The sequence below is a fragment of the Erinaceus europaeus genome, chromosome 7, assembly GCF_950295315.1.
Source record: "Erinaceus europaeus chromosome 7, mEriEur2.1, whole genome shotgun sequence".
Taxonomy (NCBI): domain Eukaryota; kingdom Metazoa; phylum Chordata; class Mammalia; order Eulipotyphla; family Erinaceidae; genus Erinaceus; species Erinaceus europaeus.
Window position 1 is genome coordinate 62,497,917 of NC_080168.1, and position 23,609 is coordinate 62,521,525.

At 41.0% G+C, this 23,609-nt stretch overlaps 1 protein-coding gene across 2 annotated transcripts in view; it reads right to left on the reverse strand.

Moving 5' to 3' along the window:
• KRAS (KRAS proto-oncogene, GTPase) overlaps positions 1-23,609 on the reverse strand; it is a 43,936-nt gene that overhangs the window by 6,330 nt on the left and 13,997 nt on the right. The window contains exons 3-5 of one of the 2 annotated variants that reach the window (XM_060194540.1): positions 14,078-14,256; positions 11,646-11,805; positions 5,274-5,397 (exon numbers count right to left, since the gene is read on the reverse strand). In XM_060194540.1, coding sequence (XP_060050523.1) covers positions 5,278-5,397; positions 11,646-11,805; positions 14,078-14,256 — 459 coding nt within the window. In that variant the 3' untranslated portion in view covers positions 5,274-5,277. The remainder of the gene's footprint in view (positions 1-5,273; positions 5,398-11,645; positions 11,806-14,077; positions 14,257-23,609) is intronic. The other variant, XM_060194541.1, reaches the window with a different exon arrangement.

The following is a 23,609-nucleotide window of genomic DNA, read 5'->3' on the forward strand; positions in this document are numbered from 1 at the left end:
GTGGGTATCAAACCTCAGTGGTAACCCTGGTAGAAAAAACAAACAAACAAACAAATGTTTTCAAATGTGGACACTAGAGGGAGTCTCAGGAACAAATACCCATTTGGTCAAAATGGGGTACTATTGAGAGACACTGCAATTTTATGTACTTTAATCATTTCACTGAGTATCATATAAACATTCATTATGTCATATGGTCTTGTGGATAATAAGAATTTAGCAATGACATGAATTCTCTTACTGCATTACTAAACTTTTCTGTAATTACTATTTCAAAATAAGAAAATACAGGACATTTACATTCAAATTACATGTAACTAACTTGTCATGTATTTCTTTAAATACCTGAAAAAAGTTGAGAGTTTTTCATATTTGAAAAGTAGTGGGATTGAATTTTAAGACTGATTTGAATACAAGCAAGCATCCAAATAAAACCAACTGCACTTGGGACTGAGTGGTAGTGCACCTGGTTGAGTGCACATGTCACAGTGCACAAGGCCCAGGGTTCAAGCCCCTGGTCCCCACCTTCAGCGGGAAAGCCTCACAAGAGATGAAGCAGGGCTGTAGGTATCTCTCTCCCTATCTCTCCTTTCCATCTCAGTTTCTCTCGGTCTCTATCCAAACAAATATCTGGGGGGGGGGCTCTGAGGGATGTACCCCACTTCCTGACACCAGTACTGACACATAAGAACATGTCTTTGTTTTAGCCAAAGGAGAGGGGGAAAAAAATCCGCTGAGACATTTTATCAGCAATACATGCAGACCTATATATTTTCATAACCTTGAGACATTAACAAGATACTGTTCACCAACCCTTGACTATTTTATAATCAAAAACCCTTAGAATGGGACAGAATCTTTAAAAAGGGGTGGAATCTAACTCCTCTACACAGTCCCTCAGACAACATATTCCTGTGCTGCCTATTCTTTCTCAATTGCTTCTGATAATGATCAAATGAAAAACTAAAGGATATCTGATAGAGAAAACACGTTTGAAGGTGAAACTGCATTTAATTAAACTCTTGTAAAATTGAATAATTATGAATAATTATGACTACAGAAATGCACAATTAATCAAATCAGGCCAGTGCATTTTTTCATACAGGAAGCAATCCTTCAAATATAGGAGACAAAAGTAGTATCCCACTGATACATTTTAAAACTAAGAATATATATATTCTCTTATATATATATATAACTGTATATAACTAGCATATAACTATATAACTAGCATGTATATAACTAGCAATGTCAACTTTTATATAAAATAGTTTTATTTAAAATGCTTCCCAGTTGGAAGAGAAGAAGTCAAATTCTCCTTATTTGCAGATGACATTATAGTATACATGGAAAAACCTAAGGAATCCAGCAAGAAGCTTTTGGAAATCATCAGGCAATACAGTAAGGTGTCAGGCTATAAAATTAACATTCAAAAGTCAGTGGCATTCCTCTATGCAAACACTAAGTTAGAAGAAATTGAAATCCAGAAATCAATTCCTTTTACTATAGCAACAAAAACAATAAATATCTAGGAGTAAATCTAACCAAGGAAGTGAAAGACTTGTATACTGAAAATTATGAGTCACTACTCAAAGAAATTGAAAAAGACACAAAGAAGTGGAAAGATATTCCATGTTCATGGGTTGGAAGAATTAACATCATCAAAATGAATATATTACCCAGAACCATCTACAAATTTAATGCTATCCCCATCAAGATCCCAAGCACATTTTTTAGGAGAATAGAACAAATGCTACAAATGTTTATCTGGAACCAGAAAAGAACCAGAATTGCCAAAATAATCTTGAGAAAAAAGAACAGAGGCATCACACTCCCAGATCTCAAACTGTATTATAGGGCCATTGTCATCAAAACTGCTTGGTACTGGAGCATGAATAGACACAATGACCAGTGGAATGGAACTGAGAGCCCAGAAATGAGACCCCACACCTATAGACATCTAATCTTTGACAAAGGGACTCAGACTATTACATGGGGAAAGCAGAGTCTCTTCAACAAATGGTGTTGGAAACAATGGGTTGAAACATGCAGAAGAATGAAACTGAATCACTGTATTTCACCAAATACAAAAGTAAATTCCAAGTGGATCAAGGACTTGGATGTTAGACCACAAACTATCAAATACTTAGAGGAAAATATTGGCAGAACTCTTTTCTGCATAAATTTTAAAGACATTTTCAATGAAACGAATCCAATTACAAAGAAGACTAAGGCAAGTATAAACCTATGGGACTACATCAAATTAAAAAGCTTCTTCACAGCAAAAGAAACCACTACCCAAACCAAGAGACCCCTCACAGAATGGGAGAAGATCTTTACATGCCATACATCAGGTAAGAGTTTAATAACCAACATAAAGAGCTTGCCAGACTCAACAAGACAACAAATAACCCCATCCAAAAATGGGGGGAGGACTTGGACAGAATATTCACCACAGAAGAGATCCAAAAGGCTGAGAAACACATGAAAAAATGCTCCAAGTCTCTGACTATCAGAGAAATGCAAATCCAGACAACAATGAGATATCACTTCACTCCTGTGAGAATGTCATACACCAGAAAAGGTAACAGCAGCAAATGCTGGAGAGGCTGTGGGGTCAAAGGAACCCTTCTGCACTGCTGGTGGGAATGTAAATTGGTCCAACCTCTGTGGAGAACAGTCTGGAGAACTCTCAGAAGGCTAGAAATGGACCTACCCTATGACCCTCCAATTCCTCTCATGGGGATATATCCTAAGGAACCCAACACACCCATCCAAAAAGATCTGTGTACACATATTTTCTTGGCAGCACAATTTGTAATAACCAAAACCTGGAAGCAACCCAGATGTCCAACAACAGATGAGTGGCTGAGCCAGTTGTGGTATATATACACAATGGAATACTACTCAGCTGTAAAAAATGGTGACTTCACCATTTTTAGCCGATCTTGGTTGGACCTTGAAAAAAATCATGTTGAGTGAAATAAGTCAGAAACAGAAGGATGAATATGGGATGATCTCACTCTCAGGCAGAAGTTGAAAAACAAGATCAGAAAAGAAAATACAAGTAGAACCTGAAATGGAATTGGCGTATTGCACCAAAGTAAAAGACTCTGGGGTGGGTGGGTGGGGAGAATACAGGTCCATGAAGGATGATAAATGACATAGTGGGGGTTGTATTGTTAAATGGGAAACTGGGAAATGTTATACATGTACAACTATTGTATTTACTGTTGAATGTAAAACATTAATTCCCCAATAAATAAATAAATTTTTAAAAAATGCTTCCCAGTATGCCTGCTTTTAATATAGATGTTATTTATGTTCACTTAGAAATGAAGGCTGCAATTCATGCCCAACAGTTAACTGGTATTTATTTACCCGACAGTCACTGAAATTATTTTGTATCAATTCAAGGTTCTAGACTAGAAAGGGCTAGCTGGTGGTGTGCCTGGCTGGGCACACATTATAATGCACAGGGCCTGGGCTAAAGCTCTCAGTACCTGCCCTGGGCCTGGGGAGATAGCTTTCCCAGTGGAGAAGCAACTATGTTACCCTTCTCCTTCCCTCTCAATTTCTCTGTCTCTATCCAATAAATGAAATACTAAAAGTTATTTAAAAATAATGTTAGAATAGTACTTTTTTCACCTTTGTTTTAAGCAAAAAGTGAAGAATGAAAAAAAGCTAAAGCCATCACTCGGGTCTGACCATGTTCCTGTCATTTAACTTTTCAAAATGCACTGCGAAGTTCAATTCTACCACAACTTTACAGAATGATACTCAGAGTTGATGACCCTCAAAACAAATTACTGGCAGTGAATTCTTCTGAATTTAGAAGATTAGGACATCACAGAACAGTTTTGTGACTGATTCTACTGTTCACTGTACATTTTATACATAGGAGAAAGAGCTATTTCATATCCTGAGTTCACACAGTAAGGAACAGCAACCATTAGTTTACAAGCAATAAATGATGCCTTACTAGTTTATTTCATGTTCTCATAGAACACTATATGTTAAGGAGAATATATATCAAACGATTAAGGTTTGGCATGAATTTTATAACATTTAAGTGAAATAGTATCTAAGATCAAACATAATATGAATTGATTCAGAAAGGAGACCAAGAATTTCCACTCAATATCTAACTGGGAATAAGTCCAACCAGGGAGCTATTATGTGCCAAGGTCCCTACTCGGCCAAGAGAATCAGAAAGATTCAAAATAGACGATTCTGGGGCCAGGTGGTGATACACCTGGTTGCCATACATATTACAGTGTGCAAGGATCCTTGTTCAAGCTCCCGGGTTCCACTTGCAGGGAGGGAAGCTCCCCAAGCAGTGAAGCATGCTACAAGTGTCTCCTTTCTCCCTCTTTCCCATACCTCTCCCTTTATCTGTCTCTATCATAGTTAAAATTTTAAAAAATAGTAAAATGTAAAGAAAATTAAACTTGAGATTTACTCCACAGGCAGCATAAAATCTGCTACTGGATTTAAAAATGGAAAATTTTTTTAAAAATTAATTTCTCTTCTAGTAACAGGTAAGCCTGACTAGAGGTTATATACAGATGACAGGTCCTGAACTGAGGATAGTATATAAAAAGAGCTGGAATGTAATATCCTAGCAACCTGTGGTTCGTCCAAATAGTGAAAAAGAGGGCTGCAGGAATCATCCCAAAAGTCATGGGTTCTGAACAGTGAACCCATGGTGAGGTCTCCAGAGGTACAGAACTCAGGCAGAACAAGTAACTGCTTGTGGAATGCCCAGAAGAATGCACTGGAAGCATGGCATTATCCTCCACTAGGGTAAGTCAACCTTGCTGCTCTGTGCCACTGCTCACTTTTTCTTTTCCCTCTCCAGGCCCTACTACAAGTGTAGACTAGTCTATATTGCATTTCCCTCAATTACAGATTAACACTCGTTCGATCACAGGTGGAATCTGTCAGTTATGGGAAGAAACCACAAGTTAATATTTGTCACTCATAGGGTCTTCCTTCTTCTGTCCAACTATTTTAGACAGAGCAAAGAGAAAGAGACCCCAGTACTGAAGCTTCTCCAGTGCACTGGGGGCTGGGCAGGAACCTGGACCATACACAGGGCAGAGCAGGCATCTTGCCAGGTGAGTTCTCTTCCCAGCCTCATTTTTTTTACATCTTGCAACACTTCAAAAGGAGAATCCCCCCCACACACCCATGTGATTCTATAGTGGTGGGTATTTTTGCTACCTTCAAAAGATAGCTGCTTTCTAAGGAAATTAGCATGCTGGACTTACCAGGTTACATTACAATGCATTTTTTTATTTTCACACAGCCAGGAGTCTTTTCTTCTTTGTTGATTTTTTTCAATCTGTATTGTCGGATCTCTCTCACCAATGTATAAAAAGCATCCTCCACTCTCTGCATTGTAAAACACAACCTCTTTAAAGTCTGTTTCATTGGGAACAGTAATTGACTGGGAGAGCAATGTGCAAGAAATTTGACATGAGCTTAATTTGAGGGTTTTTTTTTAAACAGGCATCAGATCATCGGAATAAAACTAGCATTGCAATTTTCAAATATAAACTTGAGTCCTGGTTTGTTCTTTAAAATTAGTTTGTTTTATAATGGAATTAGAATGACTTAAACTTGAGGAATTAGGGGAAGTGTGCAAAGCCTCAGTGCATGTATCTGTACCCTGCAGTCATTATAGTTTGCTAGTCACAGAATTAGCCCCAACTGCAGTTTAGATGTCTTCTATGATTCAGGGAGAACAGCCCCACCACCCTGTGTGGGGGAATGACTAGAGTACAAAAGGGATGTGCAAAGCTGGAAAAGGGGGGGGGCAGGTTGAGGAGGAACAACAAAGCTCTGACATTGCACAGCACAGGTTCAAGTCTAGCCCCAAGCCAGATGAACGACAGGTTGGTGCTATGATGTCTTTTACTCTCTCTCTCCCCTTCTCCCTCTTCCTCTCCATCTCCCTCTTTCTATCTGAAAAAGTCAGCCTAGAGTGGTGAAGCCCTGCCAAAAAAAAAAAACAAACCAAGAATCACAGAAGCATCTTGAAATTAAAAGTTGGATCAAGGCTTTTATGACTATCTGCATTATATAAAAGCTAAATTGGAGTCGTTTTACCTGTTTACCTCTCAAATAGTAGTGGTGCATTATTTTGTATCTTTATTACAAGTTTGAAAATAATTTCTAGAACAGGATCCAACTAAGCTAGATTCATACCGATTCGATTTTAAAGACTCTGGGAGCACAAGGGGCTTCTGCTTCAGGCTGCGGTAGGAACGCTGTCACTACATGTGGTCTGTGGAAATTATCTACACTCAATCAGATAAGGTCTATAGAGATTAGCAAAGCCACACCCCCAAAGTCTTTAATATCTTTTCTTCCAGTTCACAAAATTTGGCAGCAATTACGGAGACAAAGTTAACCATAGTTCTGGTTTGCACAGAAAAGCATGCTGTCAAACTATAATAGAAACTTGCATCAGAAAAAAATGCCCGCCAGTGTTAGTCTAACCCTAACCTTACACTACAAATCAACTTTAAGTGCACTCTTTATACTCACTGTCTATGTGCTCACGTAAATGACATGTTTCTAAAAGCTGGTATATTCTATTATGTATTGATATTTACTCTGCACTGTTAATGACTCACTGACAACTGGCATCGTCAGTCTTTCTGTGATTTAAATGAACCCATGGCTAAAAAGCTCAAGATGTGTAGTCTTAAATTCAAAGAACCTGTCCTTTAATATTAAGAGTTCAGCACCAACTTGCATGCCTGGGACTTTACAGGCTGCAGAATCAAGCCTACCATCACTTTATGCCAGAACTGAGCAGTGTTCTGGTCTCTCTCATAAAAAGAAATAAATTTTTATTAAAAAAAAAAAAAAAAGGCAGGAGTCAGGGTGTAGAAAAACAGCTCACAGTCAGAGGGCTGGACTTTCACATCTCAAACACAAGAGGTAACAGGCTGGGACCCCGGCCCCAACTTCTCCCAGAGCTGAGCAGTGCACTGGTTCACTCACTCTCTCTTTAAAAAAAAAAAACAAACATTAATTGAATTGCTACCAGCTAAGGCTTGATGTTTGCATGTAGTAGTCCTTGCACACACAATACCCATTCATAATGGTTATGGGGGGGCACCTTAATTCTTTATGGTTTATTACTTTTAAAAATTATTTTTTAATTAATAAAATTTCAATTAAAAAGTAGACATTTAGATAGTATGTTACTTACATATTATATGTACATTACAAGCTAAGCTACTTAAAACAATCTAGTGATCTATTTGTATCTTCATAATGTTGGTACTTTATGAAATGTTTGGTATTCATTAATTCTCAGGAAGCAAGGATTTATTTATTCTTACTGAAAGCCTTTAAATGTCTATCAGAAATTCTTGTCATGTAAAACAAAGGTATTAGAATGACTTTTGTAAAGCATGTAAAATTACCTTGGCAAATGCATATAAGATTATTTTAATAAATATTTCAATTTGTAAGTGCAAAAAAATGTAGATATAAAACAAACCAGGTACAAGCTCTGATTTATTTAAGTAAATTTCTTTATTCCTGTTTAAAAAAATTACAAGGTCAATGTGATACTAAGACATTTTGTGATGAAATAAGATTTTAGCTTTCCATTAATTTAGTAGAAGCAAATTTTGAATGTGAATTATTTCTAGAATTTGAGCATGTCTGCTTTTTATGAAGTAAACTTTTAAGTGTGCACATCCCATCACCAGTATCAGAACATGTGATTTTGTTTCCAGCAATGCAGAGAATTGGAAGCTAATAATTTAAGAGGAGACAGAAATTATTACCCACCACCAAGAATTTAGTATGAGAGGCTCAGTGGCTAAGACAATTAACACTGAGAAACAGTTTTTCCTGAATGGCATCTTCTCATTTCCTGTTTTCACTAGTAGAAGATTTAAATGTCATTCTAGAGAGTCATTTATTGACCATATTTCAAAGGTAACATTATTTATTCCCTGATAGCATGCTTTTAAGTCATACTAACATTAAGAGAACAATATTTACCTTTTGGGCAATTTAAAGCTCTAGTTTCATATCCCCAAATCTTTAAATCTTAAAGAGATCAAGTACAGCCAAAATACATGTTGAGTACCCATTGTAGTTATAATTTTACCCAATACTCAATGATTTATTCTCAACGTCTTACTGTCATCCTTATTTTCAAAGATTATTAAACATAAAGCAAAACTTATACAGAAACTAGTGTTCATGCATTATGTAAACATGCATTATGTAGTATTTATGCATTATCCAATACAGAGAGCTTTTTAAAGCAGCAGATTGGACAATTTTTTTTAAATACTGAAGTTGAGTATTATCAGAAAACTTATTTGTGAGACTGGAAATAAAGCAAGCCATCCTGAAGACATAATGATTAACCTACATTATCATTCTATAATCTGGCACCTACTATGCTTTCACTAAGAGATGTAAACAAGAATTTCTTCCTGATGACTGACGTACCATCTGCAAACTCTTTCAAGGGAGTGACACTTTAAATACTCAACCTAAAGATGCAAAAATACTAGCTGGGGGTGGGGGAGATTGAGAAGAGCTAAAAGTATTCTAAAGAGAAATTTGCATTGCTGAATTTCTCAAGCAAACAAGCTACAGCCTATGTTGAACGCAGCAGTACTACTTCTGTAGAGGTTACTGTTGGGGATGGAATTTAACTTTTATTTATTCCAACCTGTAGGGGGTTCACTTCACAAATGGTGAAGCAGGTCTGCAGGTGTCTATCTTTCTCTCCCCATTTTCCCCATCTCTTTCAATTTCTCTGTCCTATCCAACAACAATGAAAATGGAAAAAAAAGATGGCCGCCAGGAGTGGACTCATGGTGTAGGCACCAAGCCCCAGTGATAACTCTGGAGGCAAAAAAAAAAAAAGTAAATAAAATTAGCTATCTTTCAAAACGTTTTTCAAATGTCATTTTAAAGATACAGAAATGCTAGATCATGCTGAAGTAGTAGTTTCATTCTCAGCTATTGATATATAAGAAGCACATGGACAGAAAAGTAAGTTCTTTGAGTAAGTCTAAAAAAGGAACTTGCAGAAATTACAGTAGGACTGGCAAGACAGCTCAGCTGGATAGAGTACTGCTTTGTCACCAGTACAACCCAGGTTCAAGCCCTGCCCCGCTACACCGAAGGAAGCTTAGGTGCGTGCCATTCTGTCTCTGTCTACCTAAAAAAAGGACAAAAATTAGGAAAAGAAAAGAAACAAAGAAGGTATGTACTATTAAATTAGAAGCTAGAATGAAACCTAGGCATTCTAGGGTCACTTGAAACACTGACTTTAAAAGTTAACCAGCACCCTTTGTCAGATCACTTCACCTGGAAGCATGCACCATTCCTAATAGACCTGATACTTGTGCTGTGGTGCTGTTCAGCTCACATGCAATATGAAGAATAATGAAGGCTTTTACACTGCATAGTTTTACTGTGGGAAAAATTATATTTCTTCATACGACATCTGATTTCTCATATAAGTTTCTCTAATACTTTGAAGGTAGCCCTAAAGTAGAATATAAACATAAGAAAAGCCAAGCCCTTGAAGACTAAGAAACTAAGCCCAACTATTCCTTAGCTACACCCACATTGTAGCCATCTGATCCACAGAACAGTCTGCAGCAGATGTAATCAGTTCCCTTCCAAGGCATAAGCACTAGTGCATCTGCACCACCGACGCTGGACCTCTAGCTTCAAAGGCAAGCAGGTGGTGTGGTGACCAACTGAAGCATCCTTGTCTGACACTATAGATCAAGTGTCCGCACTGCTAAGGCAGCAATCGCACAAGGAGAGAAGACTGAGCTATTCGAGGCTCTGTGTCAAACAAGAAGTGGAGGGCAGCATGGGGGGAAGGGGGGAAGAATACCCTCCACAGCCTGTAAGGCCCTGCTGAACTCCAAGTATGGTCCACATACCAAGACCAGCACCACCTCATAGAAAGGCTCCTGTGGGCCCCAGAGTTAGAGTCTAGATTTGATGAGACGCCCAGCTGATCCCCACACATGAGCAAGTGGAAGCAGTGCTCTGGCTGCAACCTTCCACCACACGTCAGGTGTTCTCGGGTTCTCCTTGTCCTAGTGAACCGTGAACTGGATGTTCACTAGTCTAAAATGCAAATGTTCTTGTTTCCCATGTTTCACTTTGTTTTCCATTGGAAAAAATTTTTCAAAAGAAGTTTACTAGTGAAAAAACTAAAATGTTACAATGATGCTTTCTGAGCACCCAAAAGAAATCAAGACATCTAGTCAAGAGAGCAGTAAAAAGACAAAAACAAAAAACAAAACAAAGCCCTGTCTCTGAGTCTCTGGGACTTCAAAGGTGATCTGAATAAGATCTTGAAGTCCGTGTAAAGTGAAATGACATGAGCTGGTTCCAAGAGTTGGTAATCACTGGGGCTGAGTGCAGGCACAACTCTACTGCTCCTGGCAGCCATGCTTGACCTTTTCTCTCCTCTAAAGGGTGAGAGATGGGTGTAGAGGGAGAGACAGACAGAGACAAGGTGAGACACCTCCCTCGGGACTATTCCACTGCTCATGGAGCTTCTCCACAGCAGGTGCTCCTGTGTGGTGGCCCAGGGCTACCTCCGGCATGGTAGTCAGTATGTGCACTCTACCTGGTAAGCCTTGCTGGCTCCCTCATTATCTTAAACCATAAGTCAGATTTTAAAATGAGGTTCATTTTACGATGGTATTATGGTCAGACTAAACAATTTAAAAGTTTAATTCAAAAACAAAGTTTGAATCACTGTGTACCAAATTTGTTAACACTGGGAAGTGGCACCCATGACCTTCCATTAGAAAAGTAGGCTTGCATATTGGTGGTAATTTTTACTTTTCAAAACTTTACATTCTAGAATGCTGATTTTAGGGGGAGGGGGGTCAGTAGTACATGCATGAGTAGTACATCAATTTTTTTAACTTCTGAGCATTGCAGAAGTGAGATTCTATAAAACTGGGCTCAAAGGTACATGTAATCAGACCAAGTCCAAAACAAATGTCCATTCTGTGAATGGAAGTTGATCAGCTTCCTAGACTTATGAAAATTGTATCTCATCATAGCTTGAACATTTTTTTCTAGAATTCTTTTCTACTAGTTAAAAAATCTTTTATCAACTGAAATTTTCTTATGTAACAGATTTTTAACCTAGAAAACAAATGGCATCATGTTCTCAAGTCATTCTAAAGTAAGAAACTCAAAATGTGTCCCCTTGGTCTGAGTTTATAAATATAAGGAGGGGGAAAATGCCTCTCACTTTCTTGGATCCTGAATATAAGATATGCGCAGCTGAAAAGAAATCTTCAATGTGCAAATAAACCAAAGCTACACACACATCCTGGGTACTTGATTTAAAAGCACCTGCCTCTTGTATCCTTCAGGAAATATTAGTCAATTAAACATTGGAGTTTCTCCTACTTGCGTATAATAGGACGAAAGACTGGCAGACTGCACTAACTGGTACCAGTTATGCTATCAGGTATGTCACTCTACTGTCCCTGCCACCTTGCCCACAAAATGTCATTAGGAAGCATTTCAGTAAGTTATGATAAATGATTAAAATCACCTGATACAATTTGCAGAGAGCAGACTGATAGTACAATTTTACTTACCTGTCTTGTCTTTGCTGATGTTTCAATAAAAGGGATTCCATAACTTCTTGCTAAGTCCTGAGCCTGTTTTGTGTCTACTGTTCTAGAAGGCAAATCACATTTATTTCCTACTAGGACCATAGGTACATCTTCAGAGTCTTTAACTCTTTTTATTTGTTCTCTGGGAAAGGAAAAAACAAGTTATAGCAGAGGCATTAGTAACAGACCAAAAAAAAAAAAAAAACTTTCAAAAATTTGTTCTCAACTCTTATCTATGAAATGTAACTATTATGTAAGTTCTAGTTCTCACAATGTATGTAGCTTCTAGTTATTTTTCCACCATTTTAAATAGAGAACTTCTCTCTCAATCAAATACCTATAAACAGTAAAATTACAATAGCAGGCTCATACGTAAGTAGGTCACAGTGATTTAAAAACTTAATGAAAAATCTTAGGTCACAAAGTGCTGTGCCTAATTTTAGGGACATATAGAGACGCACACTATATGCACTGCTAGGTGGTCACGCATAAAATTAAGACCATTTTTGCAAAAGTGTGGGTTACAACATCATTACACACTCAAATCATTTTCAATATGAGCTGCAGGGTGGAAAAGTACTGGTTTCTATGTGACAGTTGGTAGTATTAGAGCACTGCCTAGTCTGTAAAAGACCTGATATGCATAGATACAAATAAGAAGTATACACAAGGGAGCCAGGAGATAGCTCACCCAGGAGGGAGAGTGCATGCTTAACCATGTGAGGACCCAGGCTCCGGTCCCCAGCCATCACTACATGGGATCACCTGCACAGGAGAAACTTAACAAGTGCTGGAGCAGTGCTGTGATGTCTCTCTCCTCTTTCACTCTCTAGAAAGAAAGGAATGAGGAGAGGGGAGGGAAAGGGAGAGGGGAAGAGGGAGAGGAGGGAGGAGGGAGGGAGGAGGGAGGGGAGGAGGAGGGAAGGAGAGGGGAGAAGGGAGGGGAGGAGGGTGAGGAAGGGTAGAGAGGAGGAGGAGGAGAGGGAGCAGACCACCAGGAGCAGTAAGACTATGCAGGATGGATGCTCCAATGAAAACTCTGACAAATAAACTAAAGGCTGGTTGGCAGCTCACATAATACCCTGCATAAGGGCATGGGATTCAAGTACTTGTCCTCACTCCCAGTGGGGGATGTTTCATGAGGAATTTAGCTGTCTTTCTTCTCTGACTCTCTCTAGCCTTATCTTACCCTCTATCTAAAAGAAAGGAAAGGAAAAGGAAAGGGAGGGGAGGGGAGGGAAGGGAAGGAAAGGAAAAAAACAGTGGCAGAGTTGTGCAGGCACCAAGCCCCAGCAATAACTCTGATGGCAGAAAAAGAAAAAATGAGCACAGACTCTAAAGCTGAGATACAATTGTCTTCCTGCACAATTTGAGGTGAATTTCAAAGATACGGCTTAAAATAAGTAGACACGTAAGGACTGGTTCAAATTCCCAGCTCCTCTACCAGGAGATGAGTTGTTTTTAACACTCAGCTGTCATATTCCAGAAAAACACTATCACCAATCCAAAGTTGATTTTCTCTACTGCTAGACCACAAAAAAAAAAAAGACACTATAATGAATGTTACTTAAGCAAAATGTTAACCCTCATGTACTAACAAACAGTTATAAAACAGCCAGTAAGGGAGCACCTGCATAGCAGGCAAATTAAGAAAAATCTAGACCCTCAAACATACAGAATATAAATTACACTTGAGACAATAGGGATCATTTCAAGGAAAACCAATGTTATGCAGATTTTGTTAAGATTTTTCTTGAAGCTAATTATTCTGACACGTCTAACTTTTAACACTGCTGACTTGCATTTTTCTGTAAGTATCTAAGGCACTGGCTTCTTCTGGTTGCAAGAAATTCTGCAATAAATATACTTGATCATCTTTAAGGGCATTTAGGTAATATCATCTTAACTACTGGTTTATATGCTCCAAGAGCTAGATAGAGCTCTAATGCAGGGTCAGGAAGAGGGTAGGCAGGCTCTTGAGATAAACAGGCCCAGGTTCAATCTTAGCTCGACTATTCTTTCTGTAACCTGGAACAAATTTCTCAACTGTTCTTTTCCTCAAAAGCTTATTTCATCTGTCAGACAGGATATTACCTACATTACTCTAAAATGCAAGTCAGAGGAGGCCAGGCGGTGGTACACCTGGTTAAGCGCTCATGTTACAGTGCACAAGGACCAAGTGCAATTCAAGCCTCCGGTCCCCACCTGCAGGGGGACGATTCATGAGTGGTGAAGCAGGGCTGAAGATCTATCTTCTCCTCTCCTCTCAATTTCTCTGTCTCTATCCAATAATAAAAGATTTTTTAACAATTTTAAAAAAGTGTAAGTTAGATGGATAGCAGTTAGCAAAGACTCAATAATGGAAGACATAAGGACTCCAAAGTTTCAACTGATGACAGTCAATATAAACCCACCTATAATGGTGAATATCTTCAAATGACTTAGTATTATTTATGGCAAATACACAAAGAAAGCCCTCCCCAGTCCTCATGTACTGGTCCCTCATTGCACTGTACTCCTCTTGACCTGCTGTGTCGAGAATGTCCAAGAGACAGGTTTCTCCATCAATTACTACTTGTTTCCTGTAGGAATCCTAAGAAGGGAGAAACAGTCTGGATTATTATGGTGTACCTTTTAACTTAAAGAAAAAAAAGCATTAGATACAACTCAAGAACAAAAAGACAACCCAATTCAAAACTGGGAAAAGTAACTGAACAGCCATTTCTCCAGAGAAGATACAGAAATGGCCAATGGAGCACATGAACAACAGCTCAGCTCAGCGCCACCAGGGAAATACACAGTAGGGGGCCACCTGTCTCTGCACACCCACGGAATGGCCATGATTTTTTGAAAAGGAAAGAACAAGAGTCAAGGAGGATGTGAAGCAACAAGAACCTTTGTACTCTGTTGCAGGTGGGGGAAAAATGGTGTTGCCACTGTGGAAGAGTTCAGGAAGGAAAACTAAAGTTTTATCCATAATTCCTTATGTTCTAACAAATCCACTCCCAGGTTTATAACCAATATAACTGAAAGTGGGACTCAAACAGATAGTTCTGTTCCAGGGTTCACAACAATATTATTTTCAATAGCCAAACTTCGGCAGCAAGCCATGTTTCTTAGCAGAAGAACAAAATATGGTGACTAGATATGCATGGTTGACCATCAAAAGGAACAAAATTCTGAGGTAGGTTACAATACTGATACCTGGAAAATCTTACGTAAGTGAAAGAAGTCAGCCAGGAAAGAGAAAACAGTCTGGGGGTGGGGCAGTAGCGCAGCAGGTTAAGTGCACACGGTGCAAAGCGCAAGGACAGCTTAAGGATCCCGGTTCAAGCCCCCAGCTCCCCACCTGCAGGGGGGTTCGCTTCACGGGCAGTGAAGCAGGTCTGCAGGTGTCTATCTTTCTCTCCTTGTCTCTCCTTTTCTCTCGATTTCTCTGTCCTATCCAACAACAACCAAAGTAATAAAAACAATAGCAATAAGGACAAGGGCAACAAAAATGGGGAAAAATATAAGCCTCCAGGAGCAGTGCATTCATAGTGTAGGCACTGACCCCAGCAATAACCATGAAGGAGAAAAAGAAAAAGTAGTCTATGATCCTCCTTGTATGAGATACCTACAGTAGATAAAGTTAAAGAAACAGAAAGTGGGATAGAAGCTATGGGGGGGGCAGCGGCTGGGAGCTACCGTTTAACCACTGTAAGATTTCAGTTTGAGATGATGAAAAAGTTCAGGGAATGACAGAGTTTATAGTATCCTCATATTGCCACTGAATTGCATGTGTAGAATGACAGTTTTGGGAGCTGAGCAGTAGGTAGAGCAGTGGGTTAAGCACACGTGGCTCAAAGCACAAGGACCAGCATAAGGATCCCAGTTCCAGCCCCCGGCTCCCCACCTGCAGGAGAGTCACTTCACAGGCGGTGAAGCAGGTCTGCAGGTGTCTGTCTTTCTCTCCCCGTCTTCCCCTCCTCTCTCCATTTTTCTCTGTCCTATCTAACAATGATGACATCAATAACAATAACTACAACAACAATAAAAAGACAAAGGCAACAAAAGGGAAAATAAATAAAATTAAAAAAAAAAAGAAATGACAGTTTTGTTATACCTACTGAGTTTTATCTTACCACAATAATGTCATAGTGAGAGCAGTACAAGAGCACACATGAGGGGGCTGGGTGGTAGCACAGCGGGTTAAGAACACGTGGCACAAAGCACAAGGACTGGTTAAGAACCCCGGTTCAAGCCCGTTCAAGTACAAGAGCACACATGAGGGGGTGGTAGGTAGCACAGCGGGTTAAGAACACGTGGCACAAAGCACAAGGACCAGCATAAGGATCCCAGTTTGAGCCCCCGGCTTCCCACCTGCAGGGGAATCGCTTCACAAGCGGTGAAGCAGGTCTGCAGGTGTCTTTCTGCCCCCCCATCTTCCCCTCCCCTCTTCATTTCTCTGTCCTATCCAACAACAACGACAACAGCAATAATGGCAGCAAAAACAATAACAACGATAAACAAGGGCAACAAAAGGGAAAAAATAGCCACCAGGAGCAGTGGATTTGTAGTGCAGGCACCAAGCCCCAGCAATAACCCTGGAGGCAAAAAACAAAACAAAACAAACAAACAAAAAACACATGTGTAACATCAGAGTAGACCAAGGATTTTAACCCCCAGTCCATTTGTGGAGTCTTGGAAACAGGATTGAATAGCCAGCCCTTTGCCTTACAAGAACTCTAAAGAGCTATAAAGGTCCATGGAGCCTTGATTAATAAAAGAAGGGAGCAGAAAGACAGGGAGAAGAAGCTGGTCACTTCAAAGGGCCCTTACAACACTAAGAGTCAGGGAAGGGGCACAAGATGGGCAGAAATTGGAAGTGAACTCTGGATTCCCTCTGACTTTTAACAGTTACACTGCAGGTTGCTCTGGGGTGGTAGAGTAACAGGCAGGGCCCATGAGGTGCTCCATGCAATCCTAAGGAGGCAGTTTCTGTCTTCTGCATATGGGCCATGGATCTCAGGGGCTCAGCGTTTATGAAATGCTTAGAAAAACATTCTATCATTGAAACAGGGAATGGCACTAAAGCTCATGTCTGTACCAAATTGCAGACGCTACTATGATTCTATCCTGAACTCCCTGGGTAGGTGACCTCACAATGTGAACTGGAACCTCCCCTCCTAAGAGCCCTGCCCCACTAGGGAAAGATAACAGGCTGGGAGTATGGATCCACCTGCCAATGCCCATGTCCAGCAGAGAAGCAATTACAGAAGCCAGAACTCCCACCTTCTGCACTCCAGAAAGAATTTTGGTCCATACTCCCAGAGAGGGAGGAGTATTAAAGGGCTCTGAGCTCTAATTCCACCGAGACCAGGAGAGAGAAGAGGAAAAAAAGAAAGACTTTTGGAAGTATTGATAGGTATAGGTGTGACTTAGTAAGGAAGACAGTTGTTAAGTGAAAAACAAATTTTACACATGTACAAACTATTGTATTTTACTGTCAACTGTAAACCATTAATCCTTCAATAAATACATTTTTAAAAAAGAAGAAATGGCAGGACTATAGAAATAATGGGCAAAAATATAGACAGATAAGGGGGGGAAGGAATGGATACTTATGTTTTTACTTAGTAAGAAGCTCTTTCATTTGGCTGAGACGTCTTTGTTTCAGCCTGGTCCCTGAACTGTTGGTAAAGAGTTCTAAATTCTGCTTCTAAGACCCCTTCTGTTGCATTGCTGGACGTTGTAGTCTATTTTCATAATTATTGTTTTCATTGGTTTAATCCCCACTAGTTCGTGCGCTATTTTCCTTCTCCCCAGCCCCTATCCTACGTACTTCCTCTTCCTGACACTTCAGCCTCAGGAGAGATAAAAGACAGGGCTTTCTAAAGAAGAGGAATAAGAAGAGATTAGACTGTTGAACATGCATGCATCCCCGCTTGTCAATAAAGACTGAACTGCGTTCCCAGCTTAGCCATGAGTCCCTGGTCGTCTGTCTCCCATCTGCAAAGCTAGCCCGGCAAATGGCACCTGAACAGGGAATGGCACTGAACCAGTGTAGAGCACACAGCACCAAGGCCCCAGTCCCCTGAGCTGCATGGCTATAGATGCAGTGCTCCTGTAGCCTTCCTCACTCACTGGGGCTTCCTGCTCTCTCCTCCTAGACCTTTCTGCCAATAATAAAACCAAAGACTAGGGAGTTGGGCGGTAGCTCAGTACGTGGTGCGCGCAAGGACAGGTGTAAGGATCTCAGTTCGAGCCCCCAGCTCCTCACCTGCAGTGGAGTTGCTTCACAGGTGGTGAAACAGGTCTGCAAGTGCATCTTTCTCTCCCCCTCTGTCCTATCTAACAACAATGACATCAATTACAACAATAACTACAATAATAATAATTAAAAAGACTGAAGTTTCTGGAGCCATACTACCTACATGTCTGGGGATGACTCACATACGATACCTCCACTGAAGACCCGTTTAAGACATTTTCAAATACTTGGTGTTCCCAGAGTTTACAGTGTGGGAGAGAAGTCTTCTCTGCTTGTATTTCATAGCATGTCCCCATAATGACTGCCCCATGAAAGAGAATGAGGTGCTAGGACAGCAGTCCCTACTCGTTAGGACCTCTCACTCTATCATCTTCCTCCCAAACCCTAAGAACAGTGGCAATAAAGTTCTGAATGGCATTCAGTTAATTGAAATAGTCTACCACCTACAGCACAGAAAATCTGACAAGACAGAGGTCAGCAACTCAGTGCTTCTTCAGTGAATTTTAACTGGAGTTGTCCTGGGGAGCACAGTCACAGAACCATCAATATATCAATAAAAGGCAGAGCTGCTGCTTGGCAAAAACTTGGGCCCCAAAGTGTTAAGTGGTGAAGTATGTTGGGGAAAAATGGATAGGTAAGTAGAAAAAGCACAAGCACAATAAAAAGACTAAGCTGAAGATTTTGCTCCAACTTCAGGTTAGCCATAGAAACTAAAAGAATGTAGAGAAAACACACACACACACACCCGTATAGAATCTTTCCTTGGAGTCAGGCGGTAGCGCAGCGAGTTAAGCGCATGTGGTGCAAAGTGCAAGGACCGGTCTAAGGATCCCGGTTCAAGCCCCTGGCTCCCCACCAACAGGGGAGTCGCTTCACAGGCAGTGAAGCAGGTCTGCAGGTGTCTTTCTCACCCCCCACCCCCATCTTCCCCTCCTCTCTCTATTTCTCTCTGTCCTATCCAACAACTTAAGGACATCAACAATAATAATAACCACAACAAGGCTACAACAAGGGCAACAAAAGGGGGGGAAATGCCTCCAGGAGCAGTGGATTCATGATGCATGCACTGAACCCCAGCAATAACCCTGGAGGCAAAAAAAAAAGAATATTTCCCAAAATTATAATCTAAACCAGAGTTCAGCAAAGTACTGTCCACAGGCTAAACCCTGCCCACCTGTTTCTGGATGGATCATGAGCCAGAAATAGTTTTTATGTTTTCAAATGGTTGATTTAAAAAATATATATATGTGACAAAGACCCATGTGGGCCTTCACAGAGAAGTTTGCCAAACTCTGCTCTAAGCTAATAAAACACATCTCATTTAAGCTACAAAGTACTTCACATCATCATCTATTACCCCCATAGCCCAGAATTCACCATTCCAGGCTAACTTTTTCAAATACAGAGAGAAAAGCAGAGAGAAGAAACCCCAATACTGAAGCCTCCTTCAATGAAGGATGCTTCATCCTGACAGAGCAGAGCATGTTCCAAATGAGCTACTGGGTCTTCTATGCAAAAATGCATCTTTACTTTCCCAACAACCCGTATTTCACAGGCCTGTCTTTACATCTTTCATTACTAGTATTTCCCGTCTCTCAAATAGAACATACTTTTATAGTTCAGACACATAGGTTCTGCATAGTCTTTGCAAAGAAAGACAAAACATACATTTCCCTGTCTCCAACTAAAGTATTAATTTTTAATTTAATAACATAATAAAAAAATCCTTTCTAAATAAATGACACTGGGAAAAGTTCACTGTAGATAACATGTAACATTTTTTTGTTACCACAACATATGCATAAAGCTGTGGAAAGCAGTTGCAGTATTTATGAAAAATATAAATAATGATAGCCACTGGCACAGGAGTGGTGTCTTTGTAAATAGAAATGTGCAGGAGACAGCATAATGGTTCTGCAAACAGACTTTCCTGCCTGAGGTTCTGAGGTCCCAGGTTCAACTTCCTGCACCATCATTAGCCAGAGCTGAGCAGTGCTCTGGTAAAAATAAATACATTAATAAATATTAATAAATACTTACTAAAAATACTAAGAACAGTCTGTTCTCATCACCAGTAACATGGGTCTTATTGCTGTCAGTTTGTTAGACTAGGAACTCTTACCGCTTTAATATTCACTTCTCTGAGGGCTATCAACTTTCACTTTTTATATTTACTCTTATGGCCTGTGCCCTTTGGCCATTTGGAGTTTTTAATCTTACTTTATATTTTTACAGTGACCATTTTCAAGACCATTTTCCTTCCTCTTGATATACTTTTAGGTGTTGCTTTATGAAGAAACGTATCTGTAGCTCCATTAGTGGAGCTTGTCTTGTTCTCTGTGGCTTCTGGGACTTGCAAACCATGAGGCCTTACCACTGAACTATCCCCATGCAGAATCTGGAGTCAGAGTGAACTGCTCAACCGACACATCATTCTGTGTTCTTCAATTACAATGAATAGCAACCAAATTACTCAGTCTACTCCTCAAGTATATCAACTTAAGTTTTCCAACTCACACAATTGTCTTGACATAAGACATTAAACAAACAGAAACTCAAGCAATGAGTACCTCACTAACCATGGAACTATTAATAGTAACTGCGACAGCCAGTGTTTACCCCGCCCTTACTTCTTTTTTTTTATTTATTCCCTTTTGTTGCCCTTGTTGTTTTATTGTTGTAGTTATTATTGTTGTCGTTGTTGGATAGGACAGAGAGAAATGGAGAGAGATGGGGAAGACAAACGGGAGAGAAAGACAGACACCTGCAGACCTGCTTCACTGCCTGTGAAGCGACTCCCTTGCAGGTGGGGAGCCCGAGTTCAAACCGGGATCCTTATGCGATCCTTGTGCTTTGCGCCACCTGCGCTTAACCCGCAGCGCTACAGCCTGACTCCCCCCCCCCCTTACTTCTAAGTCAGGTACTTTGATAGGCACACTATCCGCATCATCCCCTGGCTCTTGTCAATATGAGCAGGTTGCTGGGAATGTCAGACAAAGAATTACTGAGGTTCACCTCTGAAACATCCATGAGTTCTTCTGACTGTGTTAGGTACTGTAAGTAGTTTTCATGTGCAGCTAACACACATATGCAAGAAAAAGAGGAAACTCACTTCTACTGTTCATGTCCAAGCTATCTGTGCTCTTCTAGAGGTGACTTCTTCAAAGAGGAATTCGTCCTAAATGCTGTCTTCCACCCACTCTCCTGATTATGAGCTACACACGGTGGCTGCAGAAAACGAGTTCTCTCTCAAAGACAGGCGGGGCATGTACAAAGTAGGTCAGAATCCCACCAGTGGAGACACAAAGCCTCTGGGAAAAATAAATACAGGCTTACTATGTCATCTCCATCTACAGCTCCATTCTCCCATGCCACCTAATACCTGCTAAAAATCTGCCACACTCTGCCAGGCATTAAGAAGTGCTTGACTGGGGCCCCACTGGGTGGTGGTACACTTGGTTGAGTGCACATTACAATGCTCAAGGACCCAGGTTCGAGCCCCCAGTCCCCACTTGCAGGGGGAAAGCTTTGCAAGTGGCAAAGTAGGGCTGCAGATGTCTCTCTGTCTCTTTCCCTCTCTCCTTCTCAACTTCTAGCTGTCTCTATCCAATAAATAAATAAAGGTAGTAAAAAAATTTAAATAAAAAAAGTGCTTGACTTCAAGGAGCTAAGTCTGGAGGAAGAGGCATGAACATCAGTAAACAATTAAAATACAGTCAAGTAGATGCCATTATGCACAGGATGAAGTCCAATGGTGGCCCCTGGGAAAGAGAGCTCAACTTTGCTTGTCAGAATGAAAATGGGAGGGGAGGATTCCATCAGGCAGGAAACAGTGGAGAGAATGCACAAACACACAAGACGGCAAACTGAGCACAGCCTCAAACTTCAAGGGAGTTTCAGCGCAAGAGTGTGGCAGCTTAGCACAAGCAAGAGTGGACAACAGATGGAGGACAGCTGACGGTAGGTGCCGTACATCCCGGGAAGATGTTCTGAAGTGAGATTAGACTGTAGTCTGAGGTGAAATCACTTGATGGGGTTTTCAGTAGGGAAGGAAGATCAGAGTGACCAGGCTCACTATTAGCAAGCTAATGACAAGTCTCAGAGGAGTCAGGCTGCAGGCTGGAAGGGGAAGGAGAGCTGGGGAGTAATCACAAGAAATGGCAGGGCCCGAGCCAAAGCGGCCACAGCAGTGCAGCTGAGGATAAACTTGCTTTAGAAAACATTTAATGGGTAAAACTGACAGAACTACCTTGGCACTACGCTGGTGAGAATGCAAAGCGGTGGGGCCACTTTTGTGACAGCTCCTCAGGACGTTGAAGTGAAAGGTGCTACAGTGGACAGAGATAGCCCACTGGGTAGGGTGCTGGCCTGGCATCACATAGGGAGTGCTACAGTGGGTGCTACTGGGTGAAGCTCCAGTGTTATAGTGTCTCTCAACAGCCCCCACCACACAAGCACATACACAGACACACACACACAAACACCCCGCCGTATGTATGTGAATGAAAAAGCTGGCTCAGTGCAATGAAAGTATACAGGAGGCCCTGCATACTTTCTGTCTGTCTGTCTCTCTTACACACGTAAACACACACACACCTCTCTTAATACGACCAGCAATTCCACTTTTAGGTAATCTCTACCCAAGAGCTTATATATGTACAATAGCAATGTTTAAGAGACAGAAGGAAAGAGGAAGGGAGAAAGACAAAGTGGGAGAGGAGAGGGGAAGGGAGGGGAGGGGAGGGGAGGGGAGGGGAGGGGAGGGGAGGGGAGGGGAGGGGAGGGGAGGGGAGGGGAGGGGAGAAAGTAACTTGGATATTCCTCAGTAGACAAACATGAACTGACAAAAATCTCCCTGCAGGAGAGATGATTCCACTATAAAATGGAATGAAGTGGGGCTGGGTGTTGGCGCACCTGGTTGGGCACATACATTACAGTACACAAGGACTCGGGTTCAAGCCCTCAGTCCACCTGCAGGGGAAGCTTCATGAGCAGTGAAGCAGTGTTGTTGCTATCTGTCTCTATTTCTCCCTCCCCTCCCTCTCAATTTCTGTCTCTATCCAAAACAAAAAGATTTGGGAAAAAAACAAAATAACTTTAAAAAAACGTAGAAATAAAGCACTAAGCAACTTAGAGGAACCTAGACAACATTACCCCAGGTGAAAGAAACCAAACACAAAAGGCCATGCATGCACTGTGTGATTTCAATCACATGAAGTATCAGAATGGAACCAGAGACAGGACATAGAGCAGGGGGCTGTCAAGGTGGCAGCCTGGGGGTGGTAGCTAATGGACAAGGAGTCTCCTCATAGGGTAGAGGAAATGTCAGTTAGATAGTGGTGGCTGCATGACTATTGAGAAATACTAAAATCCACAGAGGTGCACACATCACAAAGACAAGTTTCATATGATGTAAAATATAGCACTGCTTGTTTGAATGGGAATGCTTACTAGCTGGGGTTCAAGACAGAAGGGAAAGGCAGAGGGCAGGGTGAATTCAACTTGTGTATGTTGAATCCCTGTGCTCCTGGGCTGTTCTGGTGGCTGTAACTTATGGCTGGGTCCTCGGATCTGCAGCTCAGGACCGATGGTGGGATAGAGTTAGGAGCCCTCACTCAGGGCCACCTCAGACCTCTACGTCCTTGTGTGAGCATAGACAAACACTCTGTCATCCTTTCTACTGTTTCTTCAGT